General features: G+C 43.3%; 1 protein-coding gene across 1 annotated transcript; it reads left to right on the forward strand.

Moving 5' to 3' along the window:
* Positions 1-7603: 7603 nt before the first annotated feature.
* Positions 7604-16335, forward strand: CRHBP (corticotropin releasing hormone binding protein). Its single transcript, XM_021531853.4, has 7 exons — positions 7604-7779; positions 8215-8308; positions 8919-9076; positions 10964-11174; positions 12730-12878; positions 14196-14313; positions 15606-16335. Exons 1-7 carry the CDS (start codon positions 7699-7701, stop codon positions 15761-15763), a joined length of 969 nt encoding a protein of 322 aa, XP_021387528.1. The 5' UTR covers positions 7604-7698; the 3' UTR covers positions 15764-16335.
* The last annotated feature ends 3322 nt before the right edge of the window (positions 16336-19657 follow it).

A 19657-nucleotide genomic window follows, 5' to 3' on the forward strand; every position in this document is an offset into this window, starting at 1 on the left:
TGCATGGATCTTTAGGGATAATTACATCTGTTGAATAGCACTGTATTATTTGAAGAAAAAAGGGGTAACATTTTCAATTTTATCTTTCTTCTGCCACATGATATGGCATGAGAGAGAATGTTTAATTTATCATCTGGAATTCTGTTTTCAAAATTAATTCTGTCCATCCTTTCCTCTGAGTTGGAGGATGGTGGGCTATAGGTCTCTCAAAGAGAGCACATGAATGAACTTCAGCAAAAATATTTATAAAAAAGAAACACCAAAAAACTTTTCATTTTTAAATACCAGCTCTCAGCCACCTGCTATCAGTTGTGTATAAGGGGCAACTCCCAAGGAAGAGAACTGCAGCTGCATCCACTTATTTTGCCCTTGCAAGCAGATTCTCAGCTGATGTAAAATGACAGAGCCTATTGCACTCAGTGGCATAATTTTGCAGCAGCTGAGAACATGTGCTTGAGACTCTAAATTAGCCTTCAATGGAAAGTTGTGTTTCTGTAAGCTGGTTGGCTAAATAAGGACAAGTCTATAAAACTGCAAATATTGCAACAAGACAGCAAAGAGGAAGACAGAAGATGTAGTTTCTCAGAGCCCAGGTCTTTGGGGGAAAATCAATGGAAAATGTTCCTGTTACACATTTGCTTTAAATTCCAAGCTGCCATCTCAAATCCTGTTTGATTGCATGGGGTGCAGAGCAATCATCACAGTATAGCTTTCAAATATCTGTCAGTGGACTCTCCCTTAAACTCCTTGTATTGCTTTGATTTTACATTCCCAGTAGTTGCATGAACTAAGAAAAGCACTACAGAATAAAGCTATGGCAGGAAAAAAAAAAATCTGTGTGTAAAACAAGTAATAAAGGGCAGAAAAGCAACTGAACCACCTGGAGCTCTACTCAAGATTGTATTTTTAGAGTAGAAAAATGGCAAGAAGTAGAGAATGTTGCAGAAAGATGTAAATTCCTCAGCTCTGGCTGGGGATATCAAGTGGCAGTAGCAAACAGATCCCTGTGGTTGAGTGATGTGTCTGGATGAGACACCGGGCTGGAGAGTTCTATCCCATTGAGCTATTGATGCCTTCAGTAGATGAAAGCAAAACTGGTTTTGCCCTTGCACTAATGACCTAATTCTGCAATTTTAGAAAAAACCTCTCTCTCAGGGAAGTTTTTTCTTGGGTCATTTTTAGTGTCCTAGGAGTAGTATTACAAGAAGGAGAATTGTTTATGTTTGAAATTAAAAAGCCCATTACTGCACTGGAGCTAAAGATGCTCTGTGACATTGCTAGCAAAGGTGAAACTGCCTTTAGATTTCAGGAGGTGGAAAAATGCTGACCAGGTGAGCCAAGGTCCTTCAATATATGTGATTTTAACACTAACATAAGATATTCCTGTACTTTCACCTAAAAGCATTTGGAGCCTAACTGACCAAATTGGCACCAGAGACTGCACAGTACTGGGGATGACTAGTAAGGAATCACACACATGAAAAACAAAGGACTACGCAGAGGGAGCAGTTGAAAGGATAAATATACCATTATGTTGGGTATGCTGACATCTCTTATCTGACTCATACTGACTGCCTGAATTGTGTAACAGTTCACAGTGTTTCTGAAGTTGGGTCCATTATTGTGATGTCTAACACTACCAGAATTGTGTTGAATTACAGTTTTTTTCTGGATAAGAATTATTCTCCTCAGGGAGGGTCACTTCTGCTAAGAAATACTTGTCCTTTTTGGATAAAAAACCCAAAGCATCTCAAAATACCACTTATGAAAGTGGTGCTTTGTTGAAGGTAAAGTTTATATTTCAGAGATTAAACAAATTTTAAAACATGATATATGGAAATACAGGGATTTTTCAACACATCTGAGATTGTATTCTACGTAATAAACTGACTCAGTATGGAAAACAGTGATAGATGCTCCAGTAGCCCCAAGCTGAACAGGAAATTTGGGAAAGAAGGAACAGGGGCTGTTGCTCTGGGGAGGGTCACTGGGAGAAAGTTGCAGCCATGGTAAAGGAGATCTAGAACAGGATGTGACCTGGGCCATCAGGGTTACACTTCCAAGCAAAGTCTAGGTGCAGTAACTGTGCCATGTTTTGGAAAGGAAACTGTTCTTCTGCCAGGACTGGTACTGGTCAGAGCAGCTGCTGCAGCTGTCAAAGGCAGATGTGATGTGCTCGAAGAGGCTGCCAGGGGCCATGCTGGCACCTCTCTGCAGCTCTGGTGTTGAGACCTTCTTCCAGCAGCCCTTGAGGGCACAGATTCTGTTTTAAGGATCCACAGAGGAGGAAAGTCCATGCTAAAATTAAACAGCTCACCAAAAATCCAGCACCTCTTCCAACACCAGAACAATGGCATGTGCTTTTTCCAGTCATCCATTCTCATATATTTTTCCTCCTTCCTAAGAAAAAAACTTTTCTCCCACTTCTTGGGCCTGAGTGCTTTGTGTAGATGCTGGTTGACTCACAGGCAGAGCTGGTAGAGATAACCTCCCTCAGGGTAATCTCAGTGTCTGAATATAATGTTCGCTTGATTATTTGTAACCCAGTAAACTGCGAATTTCACAATCTTTGCTTTTTGCCAATGCCATAAATAGAGTTAATGCAACATCATCAAGCCTGCATGATGCTGATAGGCTTTCAGTTCATAAATCACATGTGTTTGTCATCCCTCTAAGCCACTTAATGTGACAAATCACACTATCTCTTGTGTCAAACTGCCCAGAGTTATCAAGTCACTCTTACTTCACCTTAGGGAGAGTTCAGCTCTATTTAAAGCAAATTTAGACACACACAGAGAAGTAATAGAAGTGGTGTTACAGAGAGATATGTTGTGAGGTTTGGAAGAGGCTTGTCATACCCAGCACAAAGCTGAGGCAGACAGGTAGCAACAGAAATCATTGATGGAGATGAGACTGATTACAGAGGGAGGAGTCAGTCTCAGGTTGGATCATGGACAGTTGGGACACCTGCTTGATACTGAAACAAACACAAGAGTAAAGGACTGAAGCACAAAATGTGATCTCAGACTTTGTGTTTCTGCTGCTGGAAGTGCTCTTCTTCAGCTGTCATTGCAACTCTGTTGTTTTTGCAAAAAGAACATATCTTCAAACCCAGGGCCAATCTACTTTAGCCATGCTGAATTCTGTCTTTCCTGTTGTATGTCCATAGTCCAAGTGCTTAAGCTGAGCCAGGAACAGGAGCTCCTTACATGTTTGTCTTTGGCTCAGACAGAGTTTGAAGTGAAATCTTGTACATGTCTGTATCAAAGATGTGGTTTCCTAATGGCTTTTAGGACTGTGACTTGCTGTACAGTCTTCCCCTTGCTTTATTTTCTGTGGTGTTATTTCAAAGCAGTGACTGATTGTGATTTAGCAAAGATGGACAAAAAAATGTAGCCTTCACTGTAGCAGTTGTGACACTATAGAGGCACTAGATTTCTTTCTCACCTTAATCTGGGCTAACTGATCCCACTGTTCAGAAACATTATACTGAAGGATTCACAAACAGTTGAACATGTATAATAAACTAGAAGTGATGTGCAGCAATCTCCTCCTCTTCAAAGACACTGATATTGGTATGAGACCTGCAGCCACCCGATAACAAGACAGGAATGACTAGTACTACATCTCACAAACACCATGAAGGAAATGAAAAGCTAACCCCTGAATGAATTCTCACTTAGAGTGGGAAAAAGCATAAGGGAAATAAATGTAGCTCAGCACATTGTTTAGCAGCTGACAAGATATTAAGTTTAAAGTCCAGTCAGATGTCTCACACTGTGTGTGACCCCACATGGCATCTCTTCAGCCAGCACTGAGCAGTAGTGAGAAATCAGCATGAACAGCTGAGGACAGAGTGCCTGGGGCAGGACTGCTCCTCTTCCCTGGAGCAGTTGTACTGCAGTCTCACTGCTGCTCCTCTCAGTTCAAGAAACCACAAGCAGAGGAGCCCCCAAGGGACATGCAGCAGCCAGGCTGAGCCCTCTGGTGTGAAGCTTGCTTGGAACTGTGTCTATTACAGAAAATTTTAACTCATGTTTAAGGTCCTCATACTAGTGAGGGGTTTGGTCTGCTTGAGCCACTTGTGCAAGAATTCAGGCTGCAGCTGAGGTGAAAGAAGAGATGGGCACCCATGGGATCCTTTTTGAAAGCAGAACGGGTTCATAACACCCAGCCCCTGTTTGCTACATGGAGGGATCTCTAAGGATTGTCTGTAGCTCAAGCATTTCTTACTAAGAAATCTCACTACTGAGCACTTCATGTATATTCTTTCTGTGACAACTAGTTTTGCTTTTTATGAGAAGATGCATTTACCATTTGTATTATAGGACAGAACATTATTTGATCACCGTGGGGGAGGGTAAATGGAGCTTGCTTCACAACTCTCTTCATTCAGTTTTATTTTCTCCACTTCTTACTATAGCTGGGATTTCCTCTTTTCTATAATAGTTGACAAGACACCTACAAGCTTTGAGCATGAGTGGGATAGGCAGGTCCTCCAAAGCACATTCCGGAAAAGCCCATCCATGAGCACTGCTTCAACAGCCCAAGGCTCTGCACAGGCTGGGGTGCCTAAACAATGCTGAGCTGCAGCACAGCAGAGTGGGTGAAGCCCTGCACTCAGCCCAGACTCTAACAGCACCATGGCTTTCCATCATTTCTGCCAGGGAAAGGGGCGGCTCACAGAGTAATTTACAGTTGTGAGCAGATCAAGATGCCAATCAACTTGATTATTTAGCTTGTGACAGGGTGTCACTGGGAAGGCATTTTACTGTGCTAAACAATTTGATATTAACAAAAAAATTTCAGTCCTTCAGAGCATTATCATGACTAAATTCCATGGAAGAAAAATTACACTGTCCTCATTCACCAAGGGTTTGTATCACATTGAAGGTGCTTTTCCCTTCTGAAATGCTGCAGGGGTCTTTTGAACCCAATTCAAAGTTCTTTTTCTTTACTTTGTTAGTCACATTCCCATCTCCTGAAAATCTCAGTTTCTGTAAGTGACTTTTAACAAAAGCAGTGCTGCAGCAGGCAAAGGGAGGGTAGAGGGGAAGTGGACTTGTGATACACTACGGAGGCAGCAGAGTTGAGTGAGAAGATGATATCACATTCTCTCTCACCCTCTGGGAGTTGGGACACATGGCTAGGAGATGAACCTCCTCTTTTCCCTTTAAGTGGTCCCTTTGGGGATCTATCTGCTTGAGCTCCACCTGAGGCAGCAGACCCCAGCCAGCAGCAGCAGCTGCATTTTGCATTGATTCCCTATTCCATCCCAAACACTTGCCTTCCCCAAGCTTTAGAGCTGCACAAAAGAGGGCATATGAGACTGGAGGCTGAGGACAGCCCTGTGTTTCAAGACACAAAGAGTTATCCCAGGGACTGGGAGGCTTTGTGATGTGGCTGGTCAGGATGTCATCAGGCTTCATCAGCTCCTGCTGAGCCCAGAGCTGAAAACTAGGGGGGGGGAAAACCAACTTAGCACCTCTGTTAAAATTAAATTCCACATCAACACCAAATGGCATCTGAGTTCAGCTTTTGTACCAATGTTACACAGAATATCTGTATATTCATAACAAACTCCAAGGTGTTGCATAGGAATTTCAAAGTCACCATAGTCCCTGTGTGAGCAATAAATTACAGAGGATATGGAGGTGGCATCTATTGTCCTTCCCACCACCTTGTTTATTGGAGAAAGACAGTACCCTCACTTCACTTGCCAGGATGTCCTTCAGACCGTGGAGCTTCCTGCTTTTCTTCCACCGGTGAATGTTGTACTAAGCCCAGATTTCAGCTATTCATAGGCAAGAGTTTAAACTATGGTGATGTCACTGCTGTATGTTTTATTCTGAGTAGGTCACCTCACATTTGGTTTAACAGAGTCATAATATTTTAGCTGCAGTGCCATGTGTCCTTCTCTAATATTTGGAGCTGAATTCTGAAATTTGAAATCTTCAGTAACAAATTCACACACAATCAAACACGCTGTCCTCCACTGAAGATCTTGAAGGACTCACAGCAAGATAATGTCCCAGTCTGACCATTCAGGAGGCACTCAGGCAGTCACACTCCCACCACAAGAACCTTTAACTGCTTGGATCCAAGCCCCTTCACAGCGTGCAAGTCCAGTGAGCCCATGGGTGCCCATTCCACTCCCTACACATCCCTCACTCACTCAGGCAGACTAACTTTCCTCGCTGGTTCAAGCCCAGGTTTCCCACAGCAGACCCTCAGACCTCTGTCTCCTTTAGGTAATTTTATAATGGTGCAGAACAGAAACCTTGAGCTACTGCCTCCAGAGAGGGACCCTGAACAAAGGAATGCCTGGGCTTTTACACCCTCACAGTCTATGTATATGAAGGTCTGTGATCTTCCAGCTGAGTCCTCGACTCTTGCTGTATTTCCTAGTGTCTAGTCACCTGGCTGGTGCCAAAGGTCCCTGGGCTTTCTGGAATTAAAAAGGCTGGCAGTTCACAGCCTCTTACTTTGGGCTCGGACTCCTGCCCTCCAGATCTCCATCTGCAGCTCCCACTGCAGCAGCACATCCAGCTCCCTGCACTGTTGCATTCCTCAACACTCAGTGTCTGAGGTATAGGCTGGGGACTGACAGGGCAAACCGGGACACTGCAGCCAGAATTTGGGATTGGAGTGGTCAAGCTCTTTATCAATCTCTTTATCAATCTCTTTAGAGAGTGAGGAAGACAATAATAGCAAGTAAGGCTGGGCTCCTCTGCAGCCCCTTCTGATCCTCATGGTCTTCAAGGCACCTGTCACCTTCCTGATTAATGTTCCAGCCATCCTCTAATGCAAAATGGGACTAAACCCTGCAGTTTTCCAACAAAACTTGTCATTCCCAAGGAACCTCAATGGATTTCAGGTATATACCCACATCTAATACCTCTGCTGAGTTCCTGACTTTTAGTATTCTGCAGAGTTATGAATTTTCACTCCTAGGCTCAACTTCTAAAGGTCTTCTCAGGTTTCACTTGAGGATCAAGGCTGAAACAGTATCAGGAGTTCTGTGATGGATATGCCCTTGGGAAGACCAAGTTTTCATAATTTCTGTAGAAAAGCTAGTTTTGGTGGGAAGAGCTGCCTGGTTTTCCCCCTGTGCTTGCTGCAGAGCCCTGGAGGGATGCTGGCACAGGCTGCAAACCCACCTGGGACACAGGGGTGCCCACCCAGGACTGGCCAGCAGGAAGCACAGGCACAGGCACTGCAGGGAGCTGCACTGCAGCAGAGGTAGGCAGAAAGTAGGCAGAAGGCTCTGCAGGTCTGAAATACCCCATGACTGCCCCAGGAGGAGGGAGGGATGCTCCTCATTGCTTGCTTTTGAATAACTGGAAATAAACACAGTGCATGAGTGCCCCATATGCACAGGGATGGGCTCTCTCTCTCCCAGAGGTTTTCAGCTATTCACCAGACAGATTAGGAGGAAAGACATTTGCCACAGAGGGGAATTCAACCGTCTTGAAAATTTGTGGCTGCAATTTGGACCCTTGTCATGCCCACGTACTGTGTCACTGCGAGAGGAATTCAGTTACCATGGGTTACCCTATCAGTACGGGGACCAAGTGCCTCCCCTCCCAACAGCTCTATAAAAAGAGTCGCTCCAAGACACCCCAGCGGCTCCTGCATACCGGCACAATCCCTGAGAAACTTGGCCACAGGGGGACGGCTGCCAGAGGAGGTGTCAGCATGCCGTCTGCTTTCCAGTTTCAATGCCACCTCGTTCTCATCTTCCTAGCAGCCTCCAAAGGAGAAACCAGATACCTAGAGGTGAGCAGTAGGGCTGATGATTAAAAATCTCACTGTGATTTTAGCTGCTATCTTCTAACTAACTTGTTCTCTCACGTTTCGAGCATTATGCTTTATTCTCTCCTCCTTTCCTATTCCCTCTTCTGCATTAAACTCACTCCTGGGTAACATTAATGCCACAGTCCCATGTATTCTGTACTACCTCTCTATTTATTTATGCTCAGCAATTTTGAGGATTTAAGAAACTCTCAGTGCACTTAGCTGCTGGGCTTACTTCTTAGATCCCAGGTTTATTTCCCCTCTCTTGCAGGTTGGCAGCTTTCTGCCTGAGCTCTTCCACAGCTGCATTGTTTCTGGAGGGGGGACATAATACACTGTGCCTGTTTTTGGGAGGTACAGGGAGAGAGCTGCATTTCACTTTGCCCCAGACTCTTCTTGCCCTCCATTTCTAACCAGGTGAGGGATGCTGGTGAAAATGACCCCTTCCTACTACTCAGTGAAGATCTGAAGCGGGAGCTGTCTGCAGGACAGATCTACCGGCGGTCGCTCCGTGAGTTTCTTTGGTGTTCTGCTAGGGAATACTGGCAGGTGGGAGAATCCTGGGCATACTTCAGGGAGGGGAAGGGGCTAATTGGAAGTAACAGAGCTGTAGGACCTTTTTGCAAGACTAGGGAGAAGAAGGACAAAGCATTAAACCCACAGAAACCTGTGGTTTAAGGCAGAGGGTGGGGTTCATAGTTAAGGGTCCCAAATAACTGGAGTAGGATGGGGATTCCCCACCCACGTCCCTAGGCAGGGTCACATTGCTAAGGGGTGGGGCAGGTGTAGCAGCTGTGACTGGAGTGAAATCTGAAAGAACAGAGTGTTTGTGCACTTGTGCACACGTACACACGGAGTTTTCTGCTCGGAGATGCATTGACACACCATTCCCCCTCTCCCCCCCGTCACACGTTTGTGTCACACCTGCCAGTCACTACTTGTCCTCTGATGCTCAGCAGGCTCCTAATTCCTTCAGCTGGCTCTCCTTGTCCTCACTGCCAGCCGGATCCCGGCGCGGGGGGGTCTCTCCTGTCCCCTTCCTTCCCTGCACAGTGGGAGCTGGCACGGAGTCTTCCTCCTGAGCAGGCACAGGCAGCAGCCCTTTGTCCCTGCTTCTCCAGGGTGCATTGACATGCTGAGTATAGAGGGGCAGTTCACCTTCAGTGCAGACCAACCACAGCTGCACTGCGCAACCTTCTTCATCGGGGAGCCCGAGGAGCTCATCACAATCCACTACGACTTTGTCAACATCGACTGCCAAGGGGGGGACTTCCTGAAGGTAAAAATCTGCATGTCTCTGCCCTCCTCTGACTCGTGAGGTGTTTGCTGTGTGTGCAAGGGGCAGGCAAGTGCACGTGCACATCTGTGTGTTGTGTGTGTTTGTGCATAAAAAACAGGCAAGCCCCTCTGGGATGGCTCTGTCTCCTCCCTGAGGCACTGAGTATCTGTCTTCCCCCATCACCACTCTTCTAAATCAAAGTCAGAGGCAGGATGAGGATCCCTCTCCAGCCTTCAGTACTGGCTCTTATGAACTTTTACAGAAGCACCTCTATAGAGTGTCCATACCTGGGTGGATGGCTGAAAATTTGGTCAGTAGGATTTACTTACTGCACTGTGACTCACAGGAGCCCTTCAGATAATGATATGGACCTCTGGATCACTGTTACTGCTCTGGGACCCCTGCTCTCAGGTCACTTAGTATCATATCAATATGTGACTGGATCATTGCAGGCTTTCTTTAAAATTTCCCTGCTAGAACTTTTTGGGACATTGGTTCTGAACGGAAGGGGACTCATGACTCAGAGTCATTTATATTCCAGTATTAAAAAACTTTCCCAGCACATTTCTCTGGCAGGCAGGAGCATTTACCAAGATCTGAACTTGATCAAGGAGAGAAGGGGAGGCTTGATGGTCCCTGGCTCCCTTCACTCTGCCCTTTGCCCTTTGTGCTGAACTGGCAAGGCACAGAACAGACCCCATCCCATCTAGTGGCAAGCTGAGGTCCAGGAACAGAGAGAAGGAGGAAAGCTGCCCTTCAGCCCTTTCCTTGTCTCCTGCTCAGAATTCTGTCCTTTCATTCCATATCTTGGCTGAGATCTCTCCCCATGTGGCTACAGGGAGAATAATTTCAGTCTCTTGTGGGGCTAAGGCTTTTGTACCTGCACTTATGGTCACTCTTGGGGACAGAAAAATGCCAAGATATCTTTTTATTTTGTTGAGCTTTCCTTCCTTTGGTAATGGTGTCCCAAACTTTTCTATTATATTGCTCTCTCTCTCTCTCTATATATATATATATACAAGCAGCTTTCCCCTCGTGTAATTTGAGCACCTGCATCCCATTACTTCAGAAACTTACAGTTCTGGCAAATTCAGAGACAGATCCTGATGTTTTTTTCATCAGGAAATCTCACATCAGAATTATTGACTGAAGTGATGGCTGAACCTGGTCCTCTAATTTTGGGGTATTGACTGAAGTGTTCAATGAATTACCATGTGAGAGCAGCTAGGAGAGGATTGAAACAGCAAGGCAGGCAGCTGAGTAGCTGTGCTAGAACTAATATGTATTTCTACTTCTGATCTGAAGATGGTGAGCAAGATTGTTGCTTTTGTGTTATGAAGGAAAGATTTGTAGAAGTTGATGCTTAAGATCCAGATAAATAATGCAGGACTTGTTTTGTTTTCTGGTGGTTAGGATGAGGTAAAATAGGTGACACAAGTGAGAGCAATACCTCTGCCAATAATTTTTCCCCAAAGTTTTTTGTATTCCAATATCTCTTCCAGACCACTGGGACCATTAATGACAAGCTGTAAAGCATCCAAATCAAGCTGGTCAAAAACTTTTCATAGTAACAATGCAAATTCCAAAGAAAAAAAAAAAAAAAGAAGGTGATGATGCTGAAGAAAAAAGGGATACTTCCCTCAAAAAAAAAAAAATAGATAACAAAAGTTGTCAAGGAGATAAAAGCAACATTAAAAGTTATATGTATCCCTTTCCTAAACATCCATTGAAGCGTGAATAATTAGCTACATGTTAGGAAATCAATAAATACAACAAATTTGTTTTCAGTTTGTGGCTTTGAACAGGTTATATGGTGCAAAAGAAAAGAGTATCTGCTATACTTCATGTTTCTGCAAAATCTTGTTTTATATTATTGAACCTCTGTAGGTGTTTGATGGATGGATACTCAAGGGAGAGAAATTTCCCAGTTCCTTGGACCATCCGCTCACCACTTCTCAAAGATATGTAGACTTCTGTGAAAGTGGGAATATTCAGAGGAGCATCAGATCATCACAGAACGTGGCAATGATCTTCTTCAGGATTCAGCTACCAGGCAATGGATTTACTGTCACAGTCAAGAAAATCAGCAATCTCTTCCGTAAGTCTGCGTTTCATACCACCACAGGGCCTTGGATTTTGGGCAGGAAGCAAAGAGAATGTGGTGCTTTGCACTGAGTTTTCTCACTGTGGTTTTATGCACTGGCATAGCTGCGGTAAGGCTGGTGGAGCCACGTGCACCTGCATGCCTGCAGGCTTGATTCAGGCTCAGTGTATGCCCTAGGGAAAAAAAGCAGCTTAAGAGATCACACAGGCTTCAATATGCAAGCCCATAAGGCTCTCTCTTTCAAATAAGATCACTCCCAATCTAATATTGGCATGTTCCAACACATTTAGCTAGAACAAATAGCAACTTCAATCTCAGTGTTTTCTAGATCTGAGTGAAAAATGAGGAAAAAATACGTGAAAAAGTTCAACAGTAAAATCAGTGTGTTGAATGGCTGTGTGGTGTTTATGAGATGTATGATCACAGAGATCGATCTGCAAGTTCTTTGCCTAAGCCTGTGAGCTGGCAAGGCACAAATTATTATAGAATCGTGGAACAGCATTGGTTGAAAGCGATCATAAAGATTGTCTCATTTCAATCCCTTCCCCACCATAGCCAGGAATGCCACATGCTAGGCCAGGTTTCCAGGTTTTATCCAACTCTTCTAACAGCTGGGCACTCACAACTTGGCTGGGCAACCTGTCCAGTACTTCACTTGAATTGTGTTTTCCAGAAAGGACAGGACATTTAACAATTATTGTTCAGGCCAGTCTGATTTATTTCCTAACTACTCAGTGACCAAACAAAACAGAACAAACAAAACAAAAAACCCACCCAAACAACAAACAAACCTCAAACAAACAAAACAAAATAAAACCACCAACCAAAATAAAAGCCCCCAAAACCAGAAAACAGTGACATTATGTCTGCTACAACTTTACTCCAAGTTATTCAGACTTGGTCCCCACTCTGGTGTGGCTTCCTGCCCATGGATGTGATTATTCCATTCAACTGCTGGAGGTGGCTGGTGTCTTTCACTGTCCTGCTTAAGCAACTGCAGATCTATGTCAAGAATCCCTTGGGTTACTCACATAGAAGATAAGTTACTCCTCTACCTGAATTCTTAAGTTTGAACTTGAAGATAAAATCATGTTCTCATTCCAGTGAGATATTTTGAGTGTAAGGAACTCCAGTTCAGAGGAGCAGAACAGGATTTAGGGGGCTGCTGGCAATGTCAGGCAATAAGCTATCAAAACAAAACACAATTTCTCCCTCCACCCATGTTTAGCCTCCTTCAAACTGATAAACTGTATGAGCCCTTGATGGCATGAGGCCCTGATGTACAGATTTTAGGTGTTAGCTCTTCTATTGACTGCTTCACCCTCAGGTTCTGCCAGACCTCGTGCTATATAGTAAAAAATGGGGAGGGAATTTTTAAAGAACAATGCTTTGCAAGAACCTCGGAAAATGCCACACATTTTTTTCAGCATTTGGTTGTAACTCCCAGTAATTAAACTAGCTCTGCTTTTTTTGGTACTTTAATTATGCAGTTTTGCTACATACAGTGATGCCTGGACAAGTAACTCTTGTACCTTTTCCTGTGTCCCAGCTTGCAATGTCATCTCTCAGACCCCTTCAGGAAGGTTTACCATGGTCATTCCTCACCAGCACAGAAACTGCAGCTTCTCCATAATCTACCCAGTGGTGATAAAAATATCTGATCTTATCCTGGGACATATAAATGGTCTCTTTTTAAAGGTGAGATCTTTATTTCCTAAGAAAATACTAGCATGTGCAATTTTTGTGGGCACAGAAGAGGGAAGGGGTGAACAGGGATAGGCTGTGGTGCTGGCTGCTAAGGCATGGGTGCTCCAGACCTCTTGTGTGCACACTGAGAGCTCTGCTTTCTCCCAGAGAGGAGAGCTGGGGCTGCCCCCTCGCCATTGTCTCTTAATGTTGCAATGGCAGCCAAATCATGCAAAGTACCATTAATGAATGTAATGTAACAATTGCTTGCCATAACAAAGGGTAAGGATTTCATTATAAAGAAAGGAGCATTCTCTCTGTGAGCTGTCTGTATTTAAATTAATGAAAGCAGCAAACGCTCTGAAGAGAGAAAGGGGCCACTAGATAGCGAAGTATTATCACAGACAAAATACAAACATGCTCACAACTGACTGCCTGAGCATTCTCTGCTCTGATCTAGGGTATTTGGTGCTTAGTGACAAACCAAGAGAAAAGGACAGGAGCTATTGGTGATATTTGTGCCTGGGAGGTGTAAGAAGGTGCCAATTCCATAATATTCAGAAGAACAGAGTAAGGAAATTTGTTTTCTCCTGACAGCCTGAGTTCTTCAAGGAGATTACCAGTGTCTGAACAAGCCAGGTTTTGAGAGATGGGCAAGTAAATTAGTTGACTTATTCATTGGTGAGCAGAAAAGGACAACAGCAAAGGAAGGTAAAGAAACCAGGCACTTAAATAGCACCATAGGAATGACAGCCCAAAGGTGCTCAAGGTGCCCATGCAAGATATTTTTGGCAAACAGCAATAATATCAGGAAAATTGTGGGTTTAATATACAGTAAGCTATTGCTTTCAGAAAAAAAACTACTCTTTTTTATAATTTCTACCTTAATTGAACTTTGCCACAATGGTGCATTTTAGCATTTTTTTAGGAATGAGTATGATATAGTGGAACTGAAGTTCCTGCCTGCCAGTGGAATATTGGCATACATATAGCCCATGCCTGCATTAATTTGATTACATGTTTAAGTATCCAGAACCAGCATCTGCATTTTAATGCAGATTGCTTATCTGCATTAAAAGCAGTTGAATCAACAACTTTTCTACTTGTCAGTAATTTTCAGAGTCTACTTAGGTCTTTCTTTGGAATGCCTTAAGAAAATTAACTTACTAATGTCAAATCAAGGTAGTACGGCTCAGGATGAGAAACTGATTTTACACAGCTTTAAGCACAGGGGATTACTAAAATCTATTGCTAGCTACAGTAATGTCTGCAGAACTACTACATTTTGAAGACGAATGGTAAATAACTTTTGGCCTCTGACTTTTTAAGAAACCATCTGCAAGCTGTGCAGGAGTGGGAGATTTTGTAGAGCTTCTTGGAGGAGCTGGCTTAGACCCATCCAAGATGTTTCCACTAGCTGACCTCTGTCACTCCTTTCATGGGTCTGGTAAGAACTTCTTCCAGTTACCTCCACATAATAAAATAATTAATCATAATAAGACATGCAGAGACCCCCACACACATCTGGACTTCTTGCTAGACTGGTGAACTTCACATTTAGCAGAACATGAGAGCTAAAGCTGTTCAGGCTATGTGTTACAGCACACTCATGACCACCTTCATTTGCCCCTTTAGTAATCATTATGACAAGGCTGAACATATTTTAAGAATTCTTGTCCTATGACAAAAATAAATATTAGAATGTCAGCACATAAAAAGGTCTGGAAATTCACAAAAACCAAAGCCAGATTGTTACATTTTCAGTTAAAGAGCTTTTCTCTCCTTTACTCAGTGTTCCCAAGACCTTTTCTGCTGCAGGTGTAACACATGCCCCAAAAGCCACAGAGTTCCCATTCTATATTTTGAACCTGCTGGGGCTCTGAATGTTTCACTATCATGCTGGTCCAGTGCCTTCTTTCTCCCCATAAAAATAAGAACTTCCAGTTTCCCTAATATTCAATAGCAGACCACAAAGAGTGGCAGTGATATGACAGACTAACCCCTGTGGCACACTTGTCATATCTCAGGAGTACTAACAGGGCACCAACTTAACAGTCCAGGCACTTTTCAAAGATTTAACTATTAAGTGCTACTCTTGAATGATAATATTGAGCACTGGAATGAGATTCCTGGTGGTGTGAAGGAAGTGAAAATCCTTCTCAGCAGCTCCTGCTCTCCCAGTGACATACCAGATTTCTCCTCAAGTGGGGAAGTTACCCCAAGTTCCCTAAACAAAAAGGCTTTGCCAAGCCTCCACTCAAATGGCTTGCCTAAAGCAGCAGTTAGTGACACTCCATTTCCCTCAGAGTGGGACCACATGCTGGGCACTACCATTAGAGTATGTCTTGATGGGATTCTCACATGCCTTTTTTCCTGTGAAGAATGTCCTTAGACAAAAATCCACTCTTCCCTCTAATGGGAAACATTTTGATATTGCTAATTTTGGCTATCTCCAGGATAGAGTGCCATTACCCTTTCCTATCACTCATAGTATTTAACAGTAGCACACAGACATGGAGTAGCATTTGGATGAGGGAAGGACACATGATTAAATACCCAAGCATTGTAAAGCAAAACTAACAAACAAGTTAATTAGCAATATCACCACCACCAAGTCATCATGACATGTGAATTCCAAAATTGCAAGTATTGGTGCTTCATAATTTCCATCATTATATATCTCTTTTCCCTCACTTTCTCTCATATAAATGTGGTTTTATATCTCTTTTCCCTAAACAGCCCAAATGAAGATTGGCTGTGACAACACTGTGCTGCGAATGGTCTCCAGTGGCAAACACATCAACCGTGTGACATTTGAGTATCACCAACTGGATCTGCAGGAAACAGAAACAAGAAAGGAGAACAGCATTGAGGAATTCTGTTTTCCTAGTATCTGAGAAACCAGGACATGCATCTTCATATAGCTAATCAAAATAAAGTTCTATAATAATGTATCTTTTCCTTTAGCTAGGTGGTGATGTCGAGCCTTTCTATAAACATAATTATTTTCTCATACAAATCAGTCATTCCCATCAGCAAGCAGGAAAAAGCAACAAATGTAATAATCTTTGTTATTATCATTATATTCTTTCTGCAATGTTTAAGCGCATTTACCATATCAAAAATCAGTAGCAAGAATAGAAGGGTATTTTTCCTGTATAAGTATTATTAGGAAAATAGACAAAAACTCTAGTCTGGGGATATATTAAACCCACAATAAATATAAACTTCATGCAGCAGCTTTATCCTTTTATATCAAGTATAAACAAATAAACAAAAAAAGATGGTGAAATACAATTCCTGTTTTGTAAGAGGAAGCCAAACATTCGTGTGTGTAAAAACTACTGTTTTACTTATGACTATAAATGTACTATTTATTTCTAATGACATGTTTTTAATAAAAATTTATAGCATGAGACTTCCTTACACAAATCGAAACATAAATAAACACATTCAAAGAGTTGGCAAAGAGTTCTTATGTTGTATTTTTCCTGAAGACGTCTTTTAACATACTGATTAAACTTCCTGTGCAGTTTTCTGGAAATGAATAATTTTAATGCATATTGCTGAAAAACCGTGAACTATTACGAGCAAAAATTTAGTTTCTCTATGTAGGTTTTCCCTCCACACAGAATAAATTTCAGAAGTACACTTAGTGGTACCTTCCTTCTTTCAGATTCTTTGGTCAGGTGTCCTGCTGACCTGTGAAGGCAAGGATACAAAAATATAGGTTTATTTTTTCCAGGCCTTTCCAGGAAAGGAGTGTCAGCCTAGAAGAACTCTGGGAAGGACAGTACAGTAGAGGACCAGGGCTGTGTCCTACCTTTGAGAGGAAGGTCTGATTGGTATGTTTTCTGGGAGTGGTACCTGCCAGTAACAAGAGTAAAATGTTCCTCCTCCAGGGCTTAGTTAACGATGAAACCTAATTAATCCAGCTGCATTCCTGAAATCTTTCACTCTAACTTATGGCTCTTAATCTCACAGTTATCCGTCCAAAATCAAGTGTCTTGACTATTTGGCAGCTCTGTAGTTAATCTCCATGACTGAAGGGGGTGAAAACCACAGGATGCCTCAGTCTCTCCCTCTTGTGCTTTTGGAAGCCCTGTTTTTGTGATTGACTCATGAACAGATGGATGTCTGTGGCAAACTGATCTAATTCAGGTGAGTTGTATCCACACCTGCAGGGTTGTGTTTATGGAAAAAGTGGGGGTTGTGGGAATGTTTCACTTCATTCCAAGGAAAACAGACAGAAGTACTGATGGTTACTCCATGACATGTAGTAACCCTAACGGGGGTCTCTGACTGAGGGATTCTTGGCCACTACATCCCTGCTCCAGCCTTCTGCAAACCACTGTGGGCTTTTCAAGCTGTGCTGAAGTGCTGGCAGTGTTGGTGTTGCCATCCAACATCAGAAACATCACATCCTATAATCATAAAATCATAGAATGAGTTTGGAGGGACCTTAACATCATGTATTCTAACCCTCCTGCTGTGGGCAGGAACACCTTTCACTAGACCAAGTTGCCTAGAGCTCCATCCAGCCTGGCCTTGAACGCTTCCACAACTTTCTTGGGCAACCTGTTCCAGTGTCTCACCACCCTCACAGAACAGAATTTTTTCCTAATACCTAATCTAAACCTACTCTGTTTCAGTTTGAATCCATGTCCCTATTCCTCTGACTACATGTTCTTGTGAAGTCTCTCTCCATCTTTCTTGTGGGTTCCCTTCAGGTACTGGAAGATCACTCCTAAAACTTCTCTTTTCCAGGCTGAAAAAGTCCAGTTGTCTCAGCCTTATAGGAGAGGTGTTCCATCTCTCTGATCATCTTTGTGGCCTCCTTTGGACTCCCTCCAGCAGTTCCATGTCCTTCTTGTGCTGGGACCCCAGAGCTGATGCAGGGTTCCAGGTGGGCTCTCAGCAGAGCAGAGCAGAGGGGCAGAATCCCCTCCCTGGCCCTGCTGCCCACCCTGCTCTGGATGCAGCCCAGGACACGTGTGGCTCTCTGGGCTGGGAGTGCCCATGGCTGGGTCATGTCCAGCCTCTCAGCCACCAGCACCCCCAAATCCTTCTGGGCAGGGCTGCTGTGATCTGCCCATCACAGCCTGTGCTGGTACCAGGGTTGCTCTGACCTAGGTGCAGCACCTGCACTTGGTCTTGTTAAACCTCAAGAGATTCCCATGGGTCCTCTCCTAGAGCTTGTCCAGGTCCTTCTGGATGGTGTCAGGTGCATTCAGCTTGGTGTCATCTGCAAATTTGCTGAGGGTGTACTTGCTCCCTTCATCTGTGCCATTAACAAAGATCTAAATCACACTGTTCCCAGTACAGGCCCTGAGGGACACCACCTGTCACTGATGTGCACTGGGACTCTGAGCCATTGACTCTGCACTCTGGATGCAACTGTCAAGCCAATCCTCATCTACCTAACAATCCACCCATAAAATCCTTCTCTCCACTTTAGAGAGAAGGATGTTGTGCGGGAGCATGTCAAAGGTTTTACAGAAGAGCAGATAAATAACATCCGTAGCCCTTCCCTTGTCCACTGATACAGTCAGTCCATCACAGAAAGACACTGATTTGGTCAGTCAGGGAAAGAAAAAACAGGGCTCAATGAAAAATCTTTTTTTTCTGTGAAAACTTGAAGTGACAGAGCATCTCTGTCCCCAGACAGCTGCTCAGTTCATCCTTTCTGGGTGCCTGTTACTGTCAGGGCAGTAGTCTCACGAGCCTTTTCTGAGCACCTGCAGTGAACCAGGGCAGTTTCTGCATTGTGCCATTTGGGAATAAACTCTTATGTCAAAATGTTCCCTTTCATGTGCCTCCCTTGAAACTGGGGAGAGGCAGAGGTCTTTAAAACACTACACCTTTGTCATTAGGAAATAGAGGACTTGAAACTTCAACAACATATTTCAGATCCAATAGCTGAGCACTAAGTCACCAGTCAAGGTAAACTCAGAGTCTTTTGCTTCATGCAGTTTCATAGTGGGATTTTCCACCTTTCAGCTTCCTGTGCTCCCTCCAAAACACCAAGGCCTTGTAGAAAAGATTCGTAATGCTAAGAGATTTGAGATTTCACCTTACAGAAGTACAGAAGTGGACTTTATTAGTAAGAAAATGTAAAGGAAAATGAAAAAGACGGTATTGAGGAGGCAGCACCTCCTGTTGATCCTGTTTCATGTGAAGTACTCCAGTACATAGTGATTTTCTTAGAACTGGCTGACTTTCAATCCACATAAATTTAGGCAGCACCATCAATGGTATTCCTGCTCTATTACTCCTCTCTGATGGCTGTCTTAGACAAACCTGGATCCCAGACAACCAGGCATTCTCTGGTCTGTGCTTTAACACCGACCACATGCAGAAAATCAAGTCATTTCAATCTGTGTATGTGTATTTGTGGAGGCTTTCCACATTTCAGGAGCTGCAGAACTTCAGTCACAAGAAGTCAGCTCTTAGATGTCAAATGGCATGAATACTCAAGGTTTTATTACTGGAGAAATAAAGAAATAAGTATCCTCATAAGTGAAAAAAAAATTAAAAAGACAATAAAAGCACTGCAAGAAGAAAAATTAAAAATAAGACAACTGGAAATTTTGCAAGTGAGTGAAAAAAAAAACAGGATTAGAAATAGGTGAATAACTTGAATAACTTGACATCTGTTGAAAGAAACAAGGAAAGCACTCATCAATTAACAAGGTTGTAGCCTGGACGATGACAAGAAATGGAAAGCCTCCTAAGAATAATGAAAGAAATCAAGCCCCTAACAATAAAAATGTAATAAAAGTATTTGAAGA

Source organism: Lonchura striata, chromosome Z, assembly GCF_050655825.1.
Source record: "Lonchura striata isolate lonStrDom1 chromosome Z, ASM5065582v1, whole genome shotgun sequence".
Lineage (NCBI taxonomy): Eukaryota > Metazoa > Chordata > Aves > Passeriformes > Estrildidae > Lonchura > Lonchura striata.

What these genes read in the sequence shown, in the direction of transcription:
- CRHBP (XM_021531853.4), top strand. Translation starts at nt 7,699, where the DNA reads ATGCCGTCTGCTTTCCAGTTTCAATGCCACCTCGTTCTCATCTTCCTA. An exon ending in GAAAATCAGCAATCTCTTCC is followed by an intron (nt 11,175 to 12,729) that starts GTAAGTCTGCGT and finishes CCTGTGTCCCAG; the next exon opens with CTTGCAATGTCATCTCTCAG. An exon ending in TAAATGGTCTCTTTTTAAAG is followed by an intron (nt 12,879 to 14,195) that starts GTGAGATCTTTA and finishes TGACTTTTTAAG; the next exon opens with AAACCATCTGCAAGCTGTGC.